Genomic DNA, 21684 nt, shown 5'->3' on the forward strand with positions numbered 1-21684 from the left:
GTCCGATGACTGGGCAGTTGAAATGGGGAATAAAGGCAAGAGTGTTGGCCGGCGCACTTACTTATTTTTTTTGTCACATTGAAATGGTTAGGGTTTGGGTTAGGGTTAGAAAAAGATCGTGGTTTGGGTTCAAATGAATACATCTGTCACATTGCTTCACTTCTGGCAATGCACGTGACACAGAATGTGACGTAGTTCCATAAAGTTTAAAAATAAACCTCACTATTTGCTTTCATTCTCAAACGGGACTCAAACCCCAATGTCCTGGGTGAAAGTCCTGTATTTGTTTGACCCAACCACCACCTGAACCTTCCTCTGTGGAATTAGGCACTCTTATACTTTGTCACATTACTTCTTGCTTTGCTCCCATCATACTTATTACTTATAGGAGCGTTTTTCAGGGAAGAACAGTCTCAAAGAATTGATTGTTTAAGTTGGGTCCCATTTGTCGCTGTTTGTAAAGCCCCTTGACTTACAAAAAGCAAAGTAATGCGTTACGTTGTGCCCCTTTAAGTCATTGCAATTGTAGTGTTTTTACAGAGTGGATCATCTGTAGTTTTCAATTTAGAGTGACACGTTTAGGTAGACTGTTTTTCCCTCAAGTTGAACTCACATTTTAAACTTGTGTCTTGCTTTGATGATGATGATTACACCTAGCATCACAAGTCTTCTCCTCCCCGGAGGACGCAGATCTGGATTCATTATACTGTAGCTCATTAGGCCACTCAGGAAATTCATATTTACAGCTACACAAAAACTCAAAAAGCCCAAATCAAAACAAGAGTTTTGGAATAACATCAACACATTCAGTAATATGCTGCAAATTATCTAAAGTAGAAGAAAGAATTTGTTACTGCTTGTCATGGCTCAAAACTCAAAATACAGAGTTGTTTACTTGTATCTACTTGTGTCAAGATTTCTCTGTGATATGGGTATTTTTAAGCACTTGTTTCTCAAGTAACTGGATGTAAATATAAACCTTCAGTGCCCAAAGGCGTTTTGGAAAAATTCCTCCAGTAAAATCACTTTGAAAATCGAAATGCAAATCTTGTTCAAATCAAATAGTTTTCATGATCTGCACCTCTGTAGAGGGAAACAGAAACCTGTAGAATAATGGCAGCAGCATTTGCTTACTGTTGCACTGTGGTTTCTGTCAGCATGCAGAAAAAGTGCCTAATTGTTTGCCTAGACACTGACATATGTATTTCTCTGAAATTCAGGTTTCTTTTGAAGAATGACCTATTAATGAACCATCACGTGTAACCATAGAGTGCAACAAAACAAGCTGACACATTTTCAAGCGCAGAAAGCTTCAGACTTAAGAGTGCCTAAGAAATTATTTCACCACTTAAGCTTGGAGTGGGCAGCAACAGCAGCATGGCAAAATTGCATCACCTGTGTTTGCTTCTTTTGTTGGCAGGCCAAGTACCAGGTCAGTCCGAATACAATCATGTTACAAAATGTGTTGGTCACCCAAAGTTCGATCTCTGTTAAGCTTGTCTTTTATTAATTTCTTTGAGTGTTCATTTCACATGTATTTTCATATATACATAGGCTATTTGCATAATAAAAAGTATTGAATTAGTGCAAAAAGCATGCTTCTGCTCCTCCTTTAGTGAATGGAAGTAGTCTGGTAGAGAGACGCAATCTGTTTTTGAACCATCGTTTTTCTGTTTGTTCATCTTCTTTGTCATCTGCACTCCATTTGTGGGCGTCTGAGTGTTTTGCTTATCTTATCTGCAGTATTTCATCATCACGCTTAATAATCACTTCATCACACTTAGCTAGACAGCGGTCGCCACAATCAAACAGACACTCCAAGGCTGTTAAAATCTTTTGTACACCAGAGTGTCTGCATTAGTTTTTGTTTGAAAAAGTTTTAAAAAACAGAATTTGTTTTTAGGTGAAGTTTCTTACATTGGTGGCCATTCAGTAATTGTTTGGTGCGTTATAAAATTGTACTAGAGTTTTCTGTCTGATCGTCTTTGTCCCAGCTGTCACCCAGGCATACTAAACACACATTTAAAGTATTTGTAGTTGACCCGCGTGTCTGCTCTGGACTTTTTAAAAGTTCCTTGTATGACATGTTGTATTAATGGCTCTGTCTTTAGCCCTGACAGCAACCCCAGAGGGACTGAGGGTTAGACAGTACCCTCCCTCTGTCAGTGTGATGCGGGGTGAAACGGCAACCCTATCCTGTCATTTCAAAGTTGAATCCCTCAAGTATGGGGTTCAGTGGTTCAAAATGAAGTCGGAAAAGCAGCTCATCCCAAAGTCATCCAGGCAGTTCGTCGTGGAGAAGAATCAGACTTCTTCCCTGGTGATCACTGAGGTAGCGCCGGAGGATTCTGGATGGTATTACTGTGAGGTGAACGTCCTGCAGAAAGACCCAGAGTGGGGCAACGGGACCGAGCTGTTCATCTTGGGTGAGAAACAAAATTGCTTGTTTCAAAAATTAATTAAGGTTGCCATGCAGGTGATTCTGTCTCATTTGTATATTCTGTGCACCAGAGCCACAGTGTTTAGTTTGAGGCAGCTCGATACAAGCGCCGGGGTGGACTGTACTCATCAAACCAGGAACGGCCAAGCTCAATATAAAAATTCAAGCCATGTGAAATTCCCTCAGAGTTCCTCTTTTTGCCTGAGCAGTTTCATGACACATCTAGAAATAATCACCCCGGCACCATACGCAGTGCCTTGTATCGATTTTGCTCAGGGAATTGAAACTCACCAGAAAACAAGGCAGGGAAGGATGGCCAAATTATTATGTGGAAATCCTTCATGTGGAAGAAAAGCATCCTTTTGATTTTCTCTGGATGCAATGTTGCCTCCACTAAATAACAGTTTTATTTTTGTTTAATAGTTTTATTCCAGATGTACACCATTTTATACCATTTAAATGGTATAAAATTATATATGTAAAAAGTCTGGATAATATATGTTGTTTGTATACGTTGTTTGTATACCTGGAGTGGTAACAAAAATAATTTCCCCCTGGGATTATTAAAGTATTTCTGATTCTGATTCTGATTCTGATTAAAAAAAAAAAAAAAAAAATATATATATATATATATATATATATATATATATATTTTACATTAATGGCTTTTAATTTGTTGTAGGTAAAAAAAATTAACATTTGCCTATAATGGTAATTATAGATATTTGAAATAGAAGTAGTAGGATTTATCATATAGTGCATGTTTTAATTGTTGTACTGTATATACTATTTTACATCCTTTTTTTATGGCTCACACAGCTTTACAAATGCATACATACTTTAATTTATGTACCTATACTTTTCATCAACATATTTCCTCTTAATTTGTCCTTGTTTTTAAATAAATGGCTGCATTATGAGTATGACTAATGCCACTACATTTGCTCCTTTCGTATTTACTGTATTTTCACTTGCTGCATATTATTATTTACTGTTGCAATGACCTAATTTTACAGTCGGAATTATCTAATCCCATGTGTTTACTTTGTTTCTTGCCCTTTTTCCACTGCTACTGTAGCACCACCTTCTGCTCCCAAGATTTACCTCCAGATTCCCCCGGACCCACAGACTAGTCAGTGGGCTCTCTTCTGTCTCACCGGGGGATTCCACCCCAGCGAGCTCACCCTCACCTGGACCTACCAGAGCGCAGCAGCCAATATCGATCACCTGTCAGTCACCAATTGCACCCTCCCTGCGATCAACCCTCATGGTAACCTTTCAGAACACCCGGCTGACGGAGCCCAGCTGTCCACAGATTGGTTGGTGAACTCCATGCCTGCGAGCCACCCAAAGTGTTTCCAGGTGATGGACAACAACAGCCAGGAAGTGTTTCTCTTCAGTGTGTTTTTCCTCCCACAGAAGGAGTCCTTGGAAACAGGGATCACCTTCACTTGTGGGGTGCAGGACCACCCTGCCATGATCACCGCTCTGACTGCCTCCTTCACTTGGGGTAAATAAAAAAGAGGAATAGAATATAGAAATTTTCCTTGGAGGCATTAGTTGTGAAGTGCAACATTTTTGACCACTTTAAATTCCCATTTGTTTTCTTTCGATGATATCCTAAATGTTCAGCAATATAGGACTTTAGTGGACTATATTATGCCCATCAGTTTTAAATATTTAACTTTGTTTGAGAGAAAACATATTTTCCTTTTTTGACCCATAGTCTGAAATTGAGCTGATTTAAACTGCTTAATGAATTATCAGGTTTATACAAAGTATACCCTTTAGCTTCAGCCTGCCGAAATATTCCTCCACCTCAAAAGTTGATTGCAATAGTTGATAATTTACACATCCTGCAGTGAACGAGCACCATTAGCATTAATTTGGAGTCGTGTTTTTGGCCACCTGGTGAATGTAAGTCCAATAATTACTCTCCTTCTAGCTCCGGTTTGGGCTCCACCAACTCCTGAGGGAAATATCTGACTCTCTAACTGCTAACCCGAGACTAAATGTTCACTAGGTAGTCACACATTTTGTCTTTCCGCTGTTTGGTGCTGGACACCAGGAAAACATTAGTTGTGGGCTGGAAAACTGAAAAACAATTAACTGAATAACACTAAAAAAGCTGAAGGAAAGAAGAAAAAAAGGAAACTGAATATTTTGATAATTCTGTGTGGGTTTATCATTAAAGGTGACTCCCTTCAGATTACATTTGTTCATTTGATCCATTATTAATATAATATGTGTATTTTAATGTACACAGGCTTGTACCTTTGACTTTTTATCAAACAACCAAATCTTTTCTAATGCAGTTGCTCAACTCTTGTACTGATAGAGATTTTGATGCCTATCCAAGCCTTGGAAGTGCTCCAACTGCAATTCACCTAACCTTGTAGAAATGAACAGGACTTTTATTTCTGGAAACCTGGACGCCCAAAACACTTCTTTCCACTTTGCTAGTCTATAGGCAACTTACTTCCCAATAACACAGTCTGTACTGACAAAGAGTTCAGGGACAACAGGGCCTCACACACCACAAGTTGCTTTTTCAGAGTTTGCTCTACTTGACTGTTAATGTGGGTCAGAAATCAATCATTCCAAGGCAACAGATTGCCTGCAATACTGCATACTTGAACAAATTAATGATTTTATCAAACAATGTTTAAACACCTCTCCTCCCAGTGAGGAGGCAAATGTCCATCAACCAAAGCCAGTTCAACCTTCCTGATTTGATTCTGTCGTGCTCAATAACACGATAAGTCAGTGCTAATCAGTGTTGGTTTTCTACTTTTTTTGCTCTACTTTCCAGATGCCTACCCCAACGAGCTGATTGCACACTTGAACATTGTCAAGATGTGTTTCCTCTCTGCAATGACCGTGGTCTTTTTATTGGAAGGTAAATGTGAGCAAACATCCTAGCTAGAACCACAGGAAGTTGTTAAAACATTTTTCAACATTTTTTTTTTCTTGCTTTCAACAGCAGTTAAACATTTCTGCGTGCAGGGAGAATGAAGTCTGCCATGTGAGTACAATATTTGCCTCTGCCTTTGGCAAACATGTACACACACACACACACACACACACACACACACACACACACACACACACACACATATGCATGCATGCACGCAGGGCTGTTTTTGTTATTGCCTTATCCCTGTACTGTAACCTATCACGCATTGTTAGGAAAAAGTCAACACTGACGCAATAACCAATTATTGTCTTCCAGGAAATACAAAATGAAATGGGGAAAAAAAGGACTGCCGGGTGTTCAGTGCGGCTCATCTCAGCAGACCAACCATTGACAAACAACATCACACAAATCAAGTCCAGAGTCCAAAACGAGAATTATATTAATAATATAATATGATATAATATAATATAATCCCCTCTCCCTTCTTATATTTGAAAGTTTCCCCTATTTTCAAACCTCTTGCTGTACATTTTGCTTGGCTATCACATACTGTGTATCCTCTAAACATTGATGCAATGCTGATTTCTCTCTGTACATCAAAGCTGTTTATCTCTGTAACTCTTTATCGCCACAGCGTGCTGACTAGACTGTTTTTGGATCTGCTCATTGTGCCAGTGGCTGGTAGTTTGCACATCTTAGTCATTCACTCAGGTCTGTGTGTCAGAATGAATGCTTCATGCATGATCCACCTGTCAAACAGATGCAGTGATCAGCTCAACCTCCGCACAGGCCTAATCCTCACAAAACAGGATTACAGTCGATGCCAGCGCTTGCTTGTGTGATAGCATTGTTTACGTGTGCAGTGTGTGGGGTGAGATCTTGATTCACGTTTTCATTTTAAATTTAGGCCTGCCCACACTGCCAGGATCACTAAATACTGCCGGTAATATTGACCTTTAGATATAGAGAAAGATGATGTATCTACAGTTTAAACAGACTAGTGGTGTTGAAAACAGGCTTTATTCTACTCAATAAACTTGCTGTTGCTCACAATCAAAAAATATTTTTTATTTTAAACTGCTTTAATGAATGTCCTTACAGTATATAGTATATATCAAAAGGTATATATTATGACTGATATGGTGATCACATCTACATTTGTGTAATGCATTAGATGTTTACATGCATGTACAGTACATGTTCACATTCATCACTTACCCTTAAAAAACAAATCATTAATATTATTATTATTGGTATACAATATACAATGATTTGTTAATGGAAACAGGGTATCTGTAGTTTGTCTTTATGATGTTACTTTACTTTCAATCTTCTTCTCTCTATATGCTCACATATGAACCACCTAGTATCTGACTGCTGCCTTTACAAAAGAATCTATGAGTCATACATTATGCAAAATATACATGTTTACATGATTTACATATGAAAATAGTATTTGTGTTTTATTTTACATAATTACAACCCCTGTCATGCAGCTCTTCAATGTATCTGACATGTATTCATACATATATTCATAAATACATGCTACTTAAGTATCACATATGATTTAAATATGGCCATATAATGAAATAATAGTATGAATATAAAATCATGTAAACTAAAATCTGCATGAAAAAGCCATGTGAGGCAAAATACAAAATACACAAATATAAGTTCGCACAAAAAGCTGTAAGCTGTATATTAGCTGCATGAATGTGTTTGTAAGGGTGTACAAGGCCCTGTCACTTTCAGCACACTTGAGTCTTCTTTAAGATCTCACACTTCAATTCTCTTTTCTTTTACCACATCACCCCCGCATAATGAGTGTGTTGTTACATCCGATGACATATCCTGTTCATGGTCAAAGCTGTTAGAAAAACAACCTTCTCTTAGTGCTTAGAGGTGATGTCCGCAGCTGTTGCTACGATATTCATTTTGATGGTGCAGCACTCCACAACACTGACTGCATTAATGGAGATCTTATGAAATCCTGGTGTCATTTTATGGCGATTCAAAGTAGCCTGTCTCTGTGCCATTCTCATTACGCTGCATACAAATGGCTGTGACCTGGCCAGACGGACTGAAGGTTTCCTCTCTTGTCTCATAGAAAGTTCATCAGAGAGTCAAACAGAGACGTGCTGCACTGTATGCAGTATGTCAAGTCATTTGCTCATGTGTAAACAAATAAACATGCCATTAATTTCCTGCTTCTAGGGATAAAGAAATAACAAATTTAGGAAGGCAGCTGCTCACAGCTTCCTTTCAGTCAGCTTAGATAGCATTGATCTCCTCTTGTTTGTGTTCCTTATCTTTTGCAGTTTTGCTAATCCCACCCCTCGAGGCCCAGAGCATGTGACAGGACATGCACCTGTTTAGGCGACTCTTAACCCCTTCCATCACACTACCCACAGTCTTTCTCACAGCAGAGGAAGAGAAGTAGAAAATAAGAGGGTCAAGACAAGCATTAAAGGTGCTGCACAGCAGGGCTTTGTCTCTCCAGTCGGGACTTTTCCATGTAATAAATCCGACAATGTGCGACATGTTATAGGGGCCAAAACATAAAGCGAACACCAGCAGTGTTCCTAAAGCCATGCCAATGGCCCGGAGGCGCCGGCGCCGGTCAATGTGCTGCAGCTTGGACAGAATCCTGATGAAGTTGATGTAGCAGAAACTGCTTATCAGGAAAGGGATGCAGAAAAGTACCACGCAGAGCTCCAGACGCACAGGCAGGAGGACCTTCAGCTGAGTCTCTGTGAAATCCGCATAACACACCTCCGTCTTTGCATCACCAACAGCAGAGCTAGCTGAGACGTTGTGGCTTGAGGTGGTATTCGGCGAGTCCTTGGTGCCGATAAAGGGCACGATGAACACAATGCTCAGGTGGATAACGCAGAAAATCCAGAAGAAGATGCTTGCAGCAACAGCATACACAGGTCGCCGCTTCAGGCTGTGCTGGATGGGGAAAGCGACGCCCAGGTAGCGCTCTACGCTGACCGCAGTGAGGAAGAAGGTGCTGTTGTAGATGGTCATGTAGAAGATGAAGCCAGACAGCGGGCAGAGGGCGTAGGGCAAGTCCCAGCGCATGTTGTTTATCACTTCCTGCATCTTGAAGGGCAGGAAGAGGAGGAAGAGGAGGTCAGAGATGGTCAGGTTGAGGAGCAGGATATCAATCGGGGTGGGTTTCTGCCTCACTTTCTTGCAGAAGGTATAGAAGGCGAGGACATTGGCTGGGAAGCCCAGCACAAAGGTAATGACGTAGACAGACAGACAAAGTCCAGTATGGCACTCCTGCATGGTGGCCTCGGTGTAAGTCAATCAGTCAGTCAGGGATCAAGATGTGTCACATTATGTCCTTGACTCCAGAGGGAACGAATACACTGTGACACAAGGAGGTTTGATCTGTCAGGCAGCCAGAACCGCAAGTGACGAAGGCTTCTTATTGGGTCAGTGGCCTGGAACAAACCCGGCGAGACAGCGTGGCTTTCCTGTCCTAACCGATAAACCAATGCTCATCGTTTCCTCGAGGGCTTTGAGCTCTGCTGATAAGAGAGAATGGAAAGAGATTAACACACTGCACAGCACAGTTTTTCTACCTATACTGTCCATTTGACACCTGGTTTAAGAGTGCACTGCTTTTATATACATTATATTTTAGCCGACAAGCAAAAAGACCAGAGGAAGAAGCCATAGATAAACTCTAAATCCTTTTTTTTCCATATTCCCTTTTAATTTATTTCTATATCCATACTTCAGAGTTTATTGTAGAGCTGAATTATCTCTTAATGAGGAGCCAGTGTTTTGGTCTGGCACATGGTATTGTATACAAACCGTAATGTTGTGTTATTGCTTCCTCCATGTCGTAAATACAGTACAATGACGCTTTTATCATTACCTTCCAGCCCCGGTTTTCAGTATATGCACAAATACTGGACATGTTGTTAAAATGATGACCCTCATAAACGTAATGACTTAACTACACCGGGGAAATAATTATCTCAAAGCTTTAGCAGGTACAGCCTTACAACATACTTTTGTCATCAAAAGAATATCTGTATCTAATTCCTGCATCTTATCATAAGGGAAATTAAAAAGATAAAGGCTGAAGGAAAATTTAGAGCCTCTAAAGAACAATTTCATTCATTTTAAAGAAAATAACTTAAGGAACTTGTAATATTAAGAAAAGTTAGTTTCTTACCCTTTCTGTAACGAGTAAACAGTGTGTGACAGAAGCGTAACTTTTATAGTCCATGGTCAAAGGAGGGGAAAGTTTTTTTTGTTACTGTTCTAAAGAAAAATGTGAAGAAACCAAAGAAGTGCCACCCACTTGCAATTGAAACTTCCTCCTTATCTGCGGCGGCGGTCAGTTAACACCACCTCTACAAGCTTCCTATTTCAACATTTTTGAAAAGAAACGTGTCAAAAAGACGAGTAATTGTTGCTTACCTTATTCCACTGCGTGTTTCTTGGCACAGCCGCATGTGGTGATTGCTCAACTGTTTTATTTGATCTCCTCTATTCACCAGCCTCCAGCTCCTACCTGCTGTCGACCAACACGTCCCCTATTTACATGATAATCTAAACATCCAGCGCAGATAATGGAAATTATTATTAGGGTTAATATGTTGCTATTTATCTCCCACGCTCGCCAAACATGGTTTCCGGGGTAACAACTGGCCTTTTTGCAATACGAGTGGCGCAGACGGTCTCTGCAAGCCTGTCTGATCATAGGTTATTAAATCATATTTAGTTATCCATGCCCAGTGCTTCTACATGGACGTCCTTTCATTATAAAAAGGAGAGCAAAGGCATTTGAGACAAAAGCGATGACCTGCTGTCAGAGCAGCGCCTCCCTTCACAACATATGGTGAGGACAGCAGGGCCAGCTATATGGTTAGGCAAACATTTGTGTGTACAGCCATATACTGCACACAATGATATAAAAAAAAAATGACTTGTGGTTTATTCAGAGACTGATGAGACTTCTCATTGTGAGATCACTCTGTATGCAGCAGAAAAATACCCAGGGGTGTTGGAGATCAGTGGCCTTTTTGTATTTACCGCCTTTTATCACAACAGCAGGGTCAAGTTTCTATCAAACAGGTGAAACGGGTGAAGGCGCAGATAGACATGGTTAATTTCACAAAGTGAGAGAAACTTGCTTTTGAAGTAATAATGACTCAGAGGTGTAAAAAAGAGTCCTTTTGATGTTGGTTAATGTATGTATATCCCTCTGAGGCACATTCACTTGAGCTTAGTCCTTAAACATTTGATTCCCATGTGTGAGTTTTGGATATTTTGTTACCGTCTGACATCAGTCCTCATGGTATTTGTCCCCTTTACCTTGTCAGTCACTTCCTGCCCCTGCTCTTGATCTTATTCAAAAACATTCTTTCAACTTCTTACATGCCTTTGCACCATAGACAAACGCCCAAAGAAGTACATGTTTGAGGTTCAGGCACTGTGTGCTCGTGTCTGAAATCATCACATTTGTATTCCACACATACATTTAAAACGGTCACATTGTATTATGCAAGCTGGTTCCACTGTAAGACCTGGTTTTACAGAGTGACATCAGGGGTTTTCTAAGATGCTGTTTGAGCTCAAACTTCCCTGTAACACTTGGTGATATTTCATCACTGTAGGACAACCTTCTCAGCAATTAGCCAGAGACAATTCATCCTCCTGGCAAGACACGGAGGAGCAAATCAAAAGAGAATTGTAGACAGGGTCCCATTTTGCACTTTTACATTCCATATTTTACCTATTTTGTATCTTCTAAAATGATATCAGAGGCAGAATATCATTTTTCACAGTCAATTAAAGTTGTCTCCACTGCCAAAGGAAATTTTTATACGATACATAGAGCTGAATATGTAATATAAAGCATGCAAGGTTAGATCATTAAACATTTCCTCATTTAGTTAATAGCTTTAACTGCTGGAATTATTTTCAGTATAATTAGGAAGAGGTTGAGCAGAGCCGTAGCCGGGATTTTAGAAATACTGGGGTTCCCCCACCCCCCAAACCCAAACCAAATTTAGATTTTTCATAGTGTTCAGTGAAAATATAATTGTTCAGCTATATTTTCTGTACATTTTCTTCCCAACATGAAGGTCTAAATGCAGTTTTAAATCCACACTGCTAGAAAAGAAATTGGCAGGGAAATACTGACTACTTTTTCTTTGTAAAATAGTCAAATGTTTATTCATTCAAAACATGTTTTGACGTTTAATTTGGAGGACTTGTTGAGTAATAGTGATGCATACTGTAGACTATATTTTTAGCAGACATAGCATTTGCAGTAGCAGTTGTAGGAGCAATAGTAGGTCACTGTGGCAACACACATGGGGAATTCATTTTTCCAGGTGTGTTACATGTGCTTATAAATGCACAAAACAGGCTGAGTGGTGTGAAAACAGGTTGTGAATAAGAGCAGCAGACCCACAACCCTGAGGTAATTTTCAGTTGAGTTTGGGACAATGGGAATAAAGTCTGACAAAGCTGATGCAACAGGATGATATTTGTGAAAGTGCACACAAAATAGTACAAGGACATGGCTCAGATGCACAGTATTGAGGTACAGAGAAAATGTGGAAGCAGCAGGATTGGAATCATATCATACATTATAAAAGCGAGGAGTAGAACAATTTATTGGTGCACCAATGTATCAGGTCTCAAATATCAGAAACGAAATGCAAATGCAGGTTTCTCAGAGAAAAATCTATAAAAGATTTTTTCTTCTTACATTTTACGTTGTTTTCTAAAAGTTTATTGCCCTCACTGATTTTTTTTCCCTCTTAAGTATCCCAGAGGTTAAATAGAGAGGGCGGACAATAAGGCTTAATGGAGCTGCTAACTATAAACTAATTACATTAGTGAATATTTTAAAGGAGTGTTTTAGTGTCTCATGGAGTCTCTGAATGTTCATGGAGGAATTAAATGTGGCCGACACACATTTTATTAATTAATAACAAGTATAAGAATACATGTTGGTCTCTAGGAACCAGTCCACCATACTGTTGCATGATGATATTGCACAGAAATTGAACTGGCCGTCACTGCGTCCCTCTGCTTTGTGCTCAATGGGAAAGGCCGCTTTGAAGTTCAATTGACATGGCTGTTATGAACTACGTGTCAGTGTGCTTACGTTGTTAAAGAGCACAAACATGGGCAGCGTACACAAGAGCTGCTCTGGCTGTCGTCAACAGTCTTTTAAAGAGCAGGTATGAAGAAAAAGAGGAGGTTGGAGATGACAGAGTAGTAGAATAAGTAAATGCGATTGTGTGCTTCCCCTCTTTGATTTCCTGTAAATGGGGTAAATACAAACACACTTATGAGAAAGAGGAAGGTACTAAATATACAACTGATGACATTTGCAACTCCACATAAGAAAAGCACAAAACCTTTAATTTTTCTCAACCTCTGCTGCTGTATTAAAGAAACATATGATGTATGATGAAGTGGGGGAGGTCGTATTCAGATCCTTTACTTAAGCAAAAAAACATTAAAATACTCCACAAGTAAAACTCCTACTTATTATAACATTATAACAATAACATCTTACTTACGTCAAGAAAAGAAGTGTTATCAGTCAAACATGCGTATACACATTCTGCAGAAAATGTGCTCATGTAACTGATCATTATAAATGACATTGTTAAATCGGTAATGCTGATGATCAATGTCTAAGCAGCATTTTACTGTTGTAGCTGCCCAAGGTGGAGCTAAATACCTAAAAGGTTATGTTTTCAGTTTGGTTTGTTCTTGTTTGGTGGTTTGTTTGTCTGTCAGAAGGATTACAGAAAAACTACTGGCCCGATTTTCATCTTGGCAGAAGGGTGTAGCATGGGCCGGGGAAGAACCCATTACATTTTGGAGCAGATCTTAATCACAGTGCAGATACAAAAATCATTTTTCACCGGTACTTTAACACTACGCAATAGGACGTTTGTGCTGCTTTTTTATGTGATGTCGAAATAATTTGAAAAATTATTTCCCGACTGGGAACATTCACATTAACATTGTGAGATGGGGCATCCCTTGACGGAGGTCTGCGCTCTTCGAGTGCCCTTCTAGTTTTAACTACTTTACAGTTAGATAGTTTAGTACAGTGTTTCCCAACCTATTGTTTTTTTGTGAAATATTGGAGAGTTGGAGTTAAGAGGGGAAATCTCTCTTTTGTGGCATTACTAACAAATCACAGACTTTTCAAACATGACAAGGGTCCCAACTGATTTTTAATAAGAGGTCAAAAAGGTTAGAAACCACTGGTTTACTCTTTAACAATGCATGCGCTGTAATTTATAAGATTATCATAATTTTTCCTATACAAATTTTTAATCAGTATAAATACAAAGTACGCGAAGTCTATTGAGATCCGCAGGATGACGCAAAACGCGTCCCTGAGGTTCGCTGCTCTGCTCCTCCGTGCATTGGCGCCACAGAGGAAAGCCAAACACCATTAATCTAAACACACTGCCCTCTCAAAGATGACACAGACCTGGATTAAAATCGGCAAATCATCCCTTTCCACCACTGGTTAGACAGAATATTGAACTTGTTGTCTTACCATTGCATTGCATTGATCGGAGGTCTAATGGGCTGCATTTATTACAGTATGTTGTTAACAATCAACTGTCATAAGTCACACTATTTTTTTTATTTAGTTTAACACTGTAGAAACAGCAAGGCTTGCTAGCTCATGCAGCTAATTTGTCCAATTTCACAGTTTATATAAGCAGCATATTGCAGTGACAGACTCAACTGCTTCTTATCAGCAAATTTGTTTTGGTCCACATCAGAAAAGACAAACCATTATCTCACAAAAGGACTGTGCACACAGCCACAACAGGCCAGATGCAAAACATATACAATGATTTCCACTGAAATCTGCCTCCTCAGAGACCTCATTGCATTTGAAATAAAAAGTTAATTGTGTTACATCAAGTAGATATCTCAACAATGAAGAGATTGTGGTTCTGTGCTTCACGGACTTGAGCGTCCCAGAAGCCTCCTCACTAATCCCTCTTTTAATACCCAGAGCATGAACCTATAAGCTTCCTTATATTTGTAGCGGAGGAGAAAAAATAACAATATAACTCTCCTATCCTGACAGAAGAGTTCAGTGGCTGCTAAGCTACCATATTGCTATTTGAAGAGTGACTTTGCTTCCGATATAGCTGGACTCATTTTGTTCCCAGTGACACATTCATAAAATAAAGCTTGCTATGTTGAAAGGATAATCTTGCACATTTGGCTGGCAACCTTATCAAGTCTGACCTGAGTCCAAAAAACAACTGTTCGCACGGAAATCTGTAAGGAAAAATAGACGACAGTGTAAAAGCCATTGAGGCAAAATAGATTTCCAGCGCCTGGCTGCCCGCCCATGCCAACTAATCAGTTTTATAATGATCACATCAATTCCTTTTACGGAAAAATACCAAAAGGAAACTATTGTGTAGTCTCATTTCAAAGTGCTGTGCAGTCTACTCTCATTGCCAACATGTGCAATTAATATTTCAGCCAACAGCATGTGGTGATACTCTGTATATGATTGGTGTAAGTCTTGTAAACATGGAAACCAAGATTAGTTTTCAGTGTAACTTTGCTCAAGCTTATGATCAATGTGTGGATTTTTCAAACTTCTCCCCATTATGAGCCTGAAAATGATGAATATACACAACAACTTGTTGATTGTTTATAGGGCTTGTTGAACTGCGCTTTGCGCCGCCCGTCTATTGAGTCACCATTATTTGAAAACCGGCCTCCATTATTTGTCTTCTTTTTATTTACAGTACAGAAGATTCTTTTTGGTTCTGGCTTTCACACAAAACCTGTCTCAATTAATCAGCTATGATTCAAGGTCTTGAATACAGATGTTTTAGTCACTTCAGAGCCAATAATGAGAATTTAGTTTTCATTGAACAACTGCAGAGAGTGATAAATAAACTGAACTGAACTGATGTTGAAAAAGCTGCTGATCCTCAGACCAGGAGCTTGGATCATGGAGATAAAAATGTCTTGAAAGATCAAAAAGCAGAACACATAAAATGCATTTCATTGTAGGAGCAAAAGAGAGTTAAATCAATGGTTTTGATAGTTGACAGTGGGTGATTGGCGAGATAAAATGAGGCCCCGATTGGACTGGAGCCACAAGACGGCGGCATCACACTCATTCTTGGAGGTCGATGAAACTTGAAAGTCACTACTCTTCTGATTACAGTGTAAAATTGCTCAATAGATGTGCAGAATACACTTTAATATCTTATAAGCGTAATAGGAAAGAGGGTGGGGAGGCAACTGAGCTTCTGTATTCAGGTGAGATGAAATTTTTATGATTGCCATGGGGAACATTTGAGAGTATTTAGATGAGAGTCAGCTCCTAATGACTTCACATCAACTCTCTTCTATAAATTAGGTATCTCTAATGCCAATAATTCCTTTTCCTCATTTCATTTACAAGAAATTACAAAAAGGTGATAGGACTGAAAAAAGCTTCATTATAGAGAAGAATGTAATATATAATTGAGAAATGCCTTCCTTAATGCCTTTTGTTGTAGTGGCTTCACATTAAACAGGTCCAATATGTTAAAGCAATCAGAATCACCATAATCAGAATCACCAGAATTCTGATTGCATCACTCCCCGGGAAAGAACACGTGTTTCCTAGGTAAATGCCTTTTGTTTTCCCTGGGCCATCTATAGGGTTAGGTCGGGGTTAAAACGCAGCACCCGGGATAAGTGCTACGAGGGGCACGGGCACAGGGCTAGGGTTAGGGTTAGGGTTTGTGGTTAAAGGGGTAATAGAATGATTATATAGGGTATTTCACACTGTTCCTTAAAGGTACAATATGTAACATTTCTGCATTAAAATGTCTAAAAACGACCATACCTGTCATATATTTTTTGAGTTGTGTAGTTACACTCTCCCAAATGTTTCCACCAAATGTCAAACCCAGAGAAATCTGTTATTTTATTTCTGACACGGGACGTTTCCTTTATTCGCCTGTCAGTGGCGTCATGTAACCTTTCACCCTCTAGTTACTCGTAACTTCCGTCAAAACACGGCACCCAGATGATATGTTCGAGCGTAATTGTAAATCATACAATGTCACCGAAAAAAACTCCTTACCGTAATACTGCTTTTTCTGCCACAAGGCATCATTTTGTGATTAATTACATGCCACTTTGCAACACAGTAATACAGCAAAGATCTTATTTATTGATACATATCAATATCGATCCAGCTTAACGTTACTACAATGTGTTGGTTGACAAGTAGCTAACGTTAATGCTAATGCATATAGTGGATAACATTATAGGGTTACAACATCTTTCAACACGCTCATAAAGTTATTAGTAGCATGATTCTTGTCCACACAGTCGGACAAAATTTGCAATTAGCCATAAATTTTCATAAAACGGCACATATTTGACCTCTACATAGTTGATTTCTCACATAAAAAAAGTCTCAAAAGTGAATTTAGTGATGAAATAGCAGACGAACAATGTATACAATTTCTGAGATATGCGCAACCTAGATTCACAAGACAAACTGACAGTGGCCTATGTAAATTTTGGGGCGTTACAAAGATAGAAGGTAGAGCCAAATAAGGTAGGAGTTGAGGAGTTGAGGAGTTGAGGAGTTGATGTCAACGTTGAGCTTTGTTGAGAGTCGCCTGTTTTCAGCAGCAGTTTCAAATTTTGAGATTTGCATAGGAAAGAGGTGTCAATGGGACTTTGAGGTTCTCTGTATGTCCTTTTTACACACCAAACTGTCGTAATTCAACTATGACAAGGTAAACTCGGTTTTGCATTCTATCACCCCTTTAAGGGTTATAATTCTATGGCACTGGCCTATTGATCCGAGGGAAAAAGGTAGATGGAGGTATGAGGGAGTTGAATGGGCTGCTATTGAGCAGTGGGCAGATGGGTTGGTAGTGTAGTTTGTGTGTGCTGAGTTTTGACGAATTTACATATGGGGAAAAAACACAAATACAGAAATCACTCATGTGAAACAACCAAAACTCTTCTAACTACCAGCAAACTGTGTGCTAATGTAGGACCCCGATGCTCATAGAAAGACACTGATTTAGAAAATAAGTTTTCAGGGCCTTTAAGATAAAAATACTGATTAGAGCAGCTTTAAATAAATATATTGATGAATCCTATCCACATGGAAACTGACAATGCACATATATTACATAATTTCATCTTTTAAAGAATAGTGCCTAGTAAAGACTCGTTTAGGCCTCTATACATAAGCTTTTAAATCTTTGCCACTGCAGAATGTAGAGATGATTAAAAAATTATATCACATAGTATATTACACTGTTTCTTTGAAGTGCTTTTGCTTACTCAGGCTGATAGAAGCACTTTTTTAGGTCAGCAAAAATGTCATTAGAAAATATTGTCCTTATCAAAAGCTGTTCAAGAATATATGATAGTGAGCAATTTTATATAAGTGAACCCTGCCAAAACATTTTGTAAATGTCACTGTTAACTCCCACAAAGGCTTTCTTAACATGAGGTAATATGGCACTGTGGCATTTTGAAGGGCAGAGATAGTCCAAGGGCCACATTTTGCAACATAAGGTCAAGCAAAAAATAAGCTGGAACATGTTGGTACTCACAAGGTCTGCAACCAATGTTTGTTTTCATTATCAATTCTTTTTTTTCTCAAAATAATCATTTAGTATTAAATGCCAGAAATAATGACAAAAGCCCATCACAAGTTAGCAGAGCTTAAAGTGATGTTTATAAATGACTTAGTCTGGAAATAAACTAATTATTATTTTCTAAATTAAAATGAAAATCAGCAATGTTTGGTAGGTTTTATGTATGACAATTATTCTCAAAATTAAGCTTTTCAGCTTTCAGATGATCATTTTGGCAAAGTTGCATATTAGCCACTTTCCCCCTCCCACCAAGGCCTAAACTCCTATTGTACATTTTTTCCGAAATGCCATCAATGTCCATTTACCACATGTCCTCATAATGACCTTTATGACGACATTGACAATCAACATTGATAATCATGTTTTGTTTCTATTTTGCAATCAACATTAAATCTTCTTGCATCGCTCTCTGTTGGAATCGGGTTATGCATAATCAGAACTACTTCATATGAACTGTTTATAGTTGTAGTTGTAGTCGAGTGGCGTTTATCGTATCGTGTATATGGGGATAACGGCACACAGTTTCAGACACTCTCTCCTAAAGGTATACATAGTGTTGCACTCGGCTCATTTCTCATCTCCACACAGCTGGCCAGTGACTGCAAGAAGTAAGTGTGAATGTTGGATTATCAGTTTCGTAAAATTACAGAAGTTACCCCTCCAGTCCAACATTGGAAAGGTGCAGGGGGAGACGATGTCCGTAAACAATTCCACCATCCAACAAGCAGTTCTGAAGAAGCATACTAGCAGCTTAAGGCCCTTTTGTAATGTTCACTGGTACGGGCCAAATACAATGAGTTTGTAAAGAAAGTTCAGTTCAATGGAACAGGTCAGACAGGGTCAAAACTAGGAGATCAGTCACACAGGCTACGTTTACACTTGGCCGGCTATTTTCATAAATGGATATTTCAACCTCTCCGTTTTCAAAAATAACATTGTGCACATCTGTCAGTTTTCAGAAAAGTGTTCGTTTACACTTTTACCGTGTATATATATGCCGTCAATAGCATGCCAAACCTGTAGGTGGCAGTGTAACGAGAAGCTCAAGCCCACGTTAGCCAATCAGAATCCCGAAAATAGCAACAGCAGCAACAAATCACTTTCTCTCTCTTCTCTTCCTCACTTCCTCGGATGCCTAAACCTCCATTTGTTTACATGCAAACGTGCAAACGAAGTTTTCCAAAATCTCCACTCTGCACGGACTTTTTAGAAAGAATCATTTTCAGAGGCGAATTCTCCGTTTGCATGTAAACGAAGGACACAAACGAAGGGAAATGTCTCAGATTTTCAAAATAACCATGTACGTGTAAACGGGGTATGAGTAACGCTGGAGAGCTTGGCAGTAACACACAAGACAATCTGGGGGAATGCTGTGGAACTAACGAGGGAATGGGCTGAGTTGAGTTGGGGAAACCAGGTGAGGGTAAAGGCGCTGACACACAGAGCCGATTATCGGCCGTCGGACATTCTGGCGAGGTCGGTGACTCGAGTCTGTTCGGTGTGTTCCGTGCCGTCGTCCGTCGGAGGAGCTGTCGGCCTTTATTTTGGCCAACCCGACATACTCAGTCGGAGACAGGGCAGTCGGGACTCACCCGGAAATGGCGAGCGGATGAGCCTCTCAAAATCTGACGAAAATCTTTTAAACTGACCTTTGTCGATCTGAAATGAAGACAGATTCAGCAACTGCATGGTCTATTTCTCGCTTAAAATGTTTTCAGAAACATGTTTCAGTGAACTATTTTAGTACAATGAGATCGTATTCTGAACATAGACAGTATATAAGAATGGACCAACAGATCCCGTTGCTCTGGACGGAGACCAGTGAAGGCCATTAGAAGCACTTTTCCGCTGATGGCTGAGCGTTACTGCGCAGCCTCCAACTGAGAGAGACGACGTAGATGTGCCGTGAGCAACGTGTCTGAAAGTTGTAAGTCTTCTGGTAGCTGTGCCAAGAGAAATCTCAATCATTCCGAATATTGCAGAGACGGAGAGCGTAGGTATATGTAAGGAGATAACATAGGCACAGGCTAATTATTGCTAACTAAAATGCTAGTTAACATTAGTAATTAAACTTAAACAGCTAATATGAGACGAAACTGCCTGCGTGCTTCTCCTGTACTATACGGTAATTCCTCTACTATGTGACAGTAAGTCGCGTGGTTATGACACAATCGTCAGCCTATTTTTACAAAAACGTCTGCTACAGAGCCATAACGTGAGGTACAAGGTAATGGAGCCTTTTATACATTGTCGTGTTTCTTTAGAAATAAACAATGGAGAAATAGGGTCTTTAAACGCTTCAGATGTAAAGTTATTCGCTGTCAAAGTGGCGCCAAAATGAATGGCAGTCAATGGAATGCTAACGGGAGGTGATGGCTTATTAGCATCAAAATGGCGCCATAGGAGGTTCGCGGTCTGAGGAGAAGCTTACCCCCTTGATTCTGAACAAGCTGTCATGACAGTCTGGCTGTGAATTTCCAGAGAAAAAAGACCCACGTGACGCGTTCGTCCTATCAGCTGCCGGTTTTCATTTTCTGGGAAACAATACAGAGAAGCGCCGCCTGCTGCTATGGAGACGTATTATGCGCAGAGCGTACGCTCAAGTTGCCGTCGCCTCAGTGTGTTTTGAGGCATTTTTTTGGACCTCGGGGACCCGACTGATCAGTGCGACTGCCTTTTCTGCCGACGGTCGGCCGTCTTGTTGGTGTGTAACAGCAGTCGGACTGATCAGTCGGGTCCCCGAGGTCCAAAAAAAATCCCTCAAAACACACTGAGGAACACACCGAACAGACTCAAGTCACCGACCTCGCCAGACTGACCGACACTGTGTGTCAGCACCTTAATGAGCTGATTAGCCAGGCCTGACGAGGAGGCAAGGTCTGAAATGACAGGAGAGTAAAGCAAAACCAAATAAAAACAAAGTAAGTATAAAAAAAGTATACAAGTTTTCATCTAATTTTAGTTGGTAACACTTTAGCATTTATAAGGATTACATACTGGTTTAAAACACATTATAATGTCGATATAATGATAAAAGGAAATATGTTTGTGATATTTATGTTTAATAAACTATAACTTTTGTTGAAAACTCCTTTGAAGCATCTGTCATGGTGTCAACACAGTTGAACATGAATGATTGAATACACAGAATGACAGCTGTAATCATAGGCTATTTTATATTTTGCATGTCATATTATTCTCAACATTTATTCAAATCTTTCAATCATGATGGTGTACTTTAGTGTTTATATAAAATAAAGCGTTTTTTTCAGGATATACCCTTAAAAATTGTCATCATTATTATATTTTTTTATACATTGTTTTTAACCCCTAAAGTTATTTTACACTATAACTGACTAAGACAAATGCAAATCAATGTGACTTGATGTGATTATGTAATCAGAAATGTTTAATGAGTTGCTGAAACTATAAAATTAATAAATTCATTACGGTTGACTAATCTGTCACGTAATCCATTCTCATTTCCTCCTGTGGGTGTAAAAAGATATATTTAGAATTTAAACGTAGTTAGGCTGAGCTGGTGAGCACAAATAAGTAGGGCAACGCATCCATATCAAATAAGACATTCACATATACTGGGGTCACATATTGTATTTAATGAGGATGTAGGCTTGTACACAAGAGCCTGA

The 21684-nt window shown here is 39.4% G+C and overlaps 2 protein-coding genes across 3 annotated transcripts; one reads left to right on the forward strand and one right to left on the reverse strand.

The window, feature by feature from the left end:
* The first annotated feature begins 483 nt into the window (after positions 1 to 483).
* LOC116060623 (tyrosine-protein phosphatase non-receptor type substrate 1-like) lies at positions 484 to 6228 on the forward strand. Of its 2 annotated transcripts, XM_031314302.2 has the most exons (6): positions 484 to 1432; positions 2112 to 2426; positions 3519 to 3950; positions 5253 to 5339; positions 5424 to 5465; positions 5673 to 6228. In XM_031314302.2, the coding sequence occupies exons 1-5, from the start codon at positions 1378 to 1380 to the stop codon at positions 5453 to 5455; spliced, it is 921 nt and encodes a 306-aa protein (XP_031170162.1). In that variant the 5' UTR covers positions 484 to 1377; the 3' UTR covers positions 5456 to 5465; positions 5673 to 6228. The 2 variants fall into 2 exon arrangements, with proteins under 2 accessions (XP_031170162.1, XP_031170169.1); XM_031314309.1 differs by lacking the exon at positions 5673 to 6228 and having other exon boundaries at positions 5424 to 5466.
* Positions 6229 to 6358: 130 nt separating this feature from the next.
* LOC116060617 (free fatty acid receptor 2-like) lies at positions 6359 to 8970 on the reverse strand. The gene is made up of 2 exons (XM_031314291.2): positions 7241 to 8970; positions 6359 to 7132 (listed from the first exon to the last, which is right to left on the reverse strand). The coding sequence occupies exon 1, from the start codon at positions 8649 to 8651 to the stop codon at positions 7629 to 7631; it is 1023 nt and encodes a 340-aa protein (XP_031170151.1). The 5' UTR covers positions 8652 to 8970; the 3' UTR covers positions 6359 to 7132; positions 7241 to 7628.
* Between the last annotated feature and the right edge of the window lie 12714 nt (positions 8971 to 21684).

This window comes from Sander lucioperca, chromosome 10 (assembly GCF_008315115.2).
Source record: "Sander lucioperca isolate FBNREF2018 chromosome 10, SLUC_FBN_1.2, whole genome shotgun sequence".
NCBI lineage: Eukaryota > Metazoa > Chordata > Actinopteri > Perciformes > Percidae > Sander > Sander lucioperca.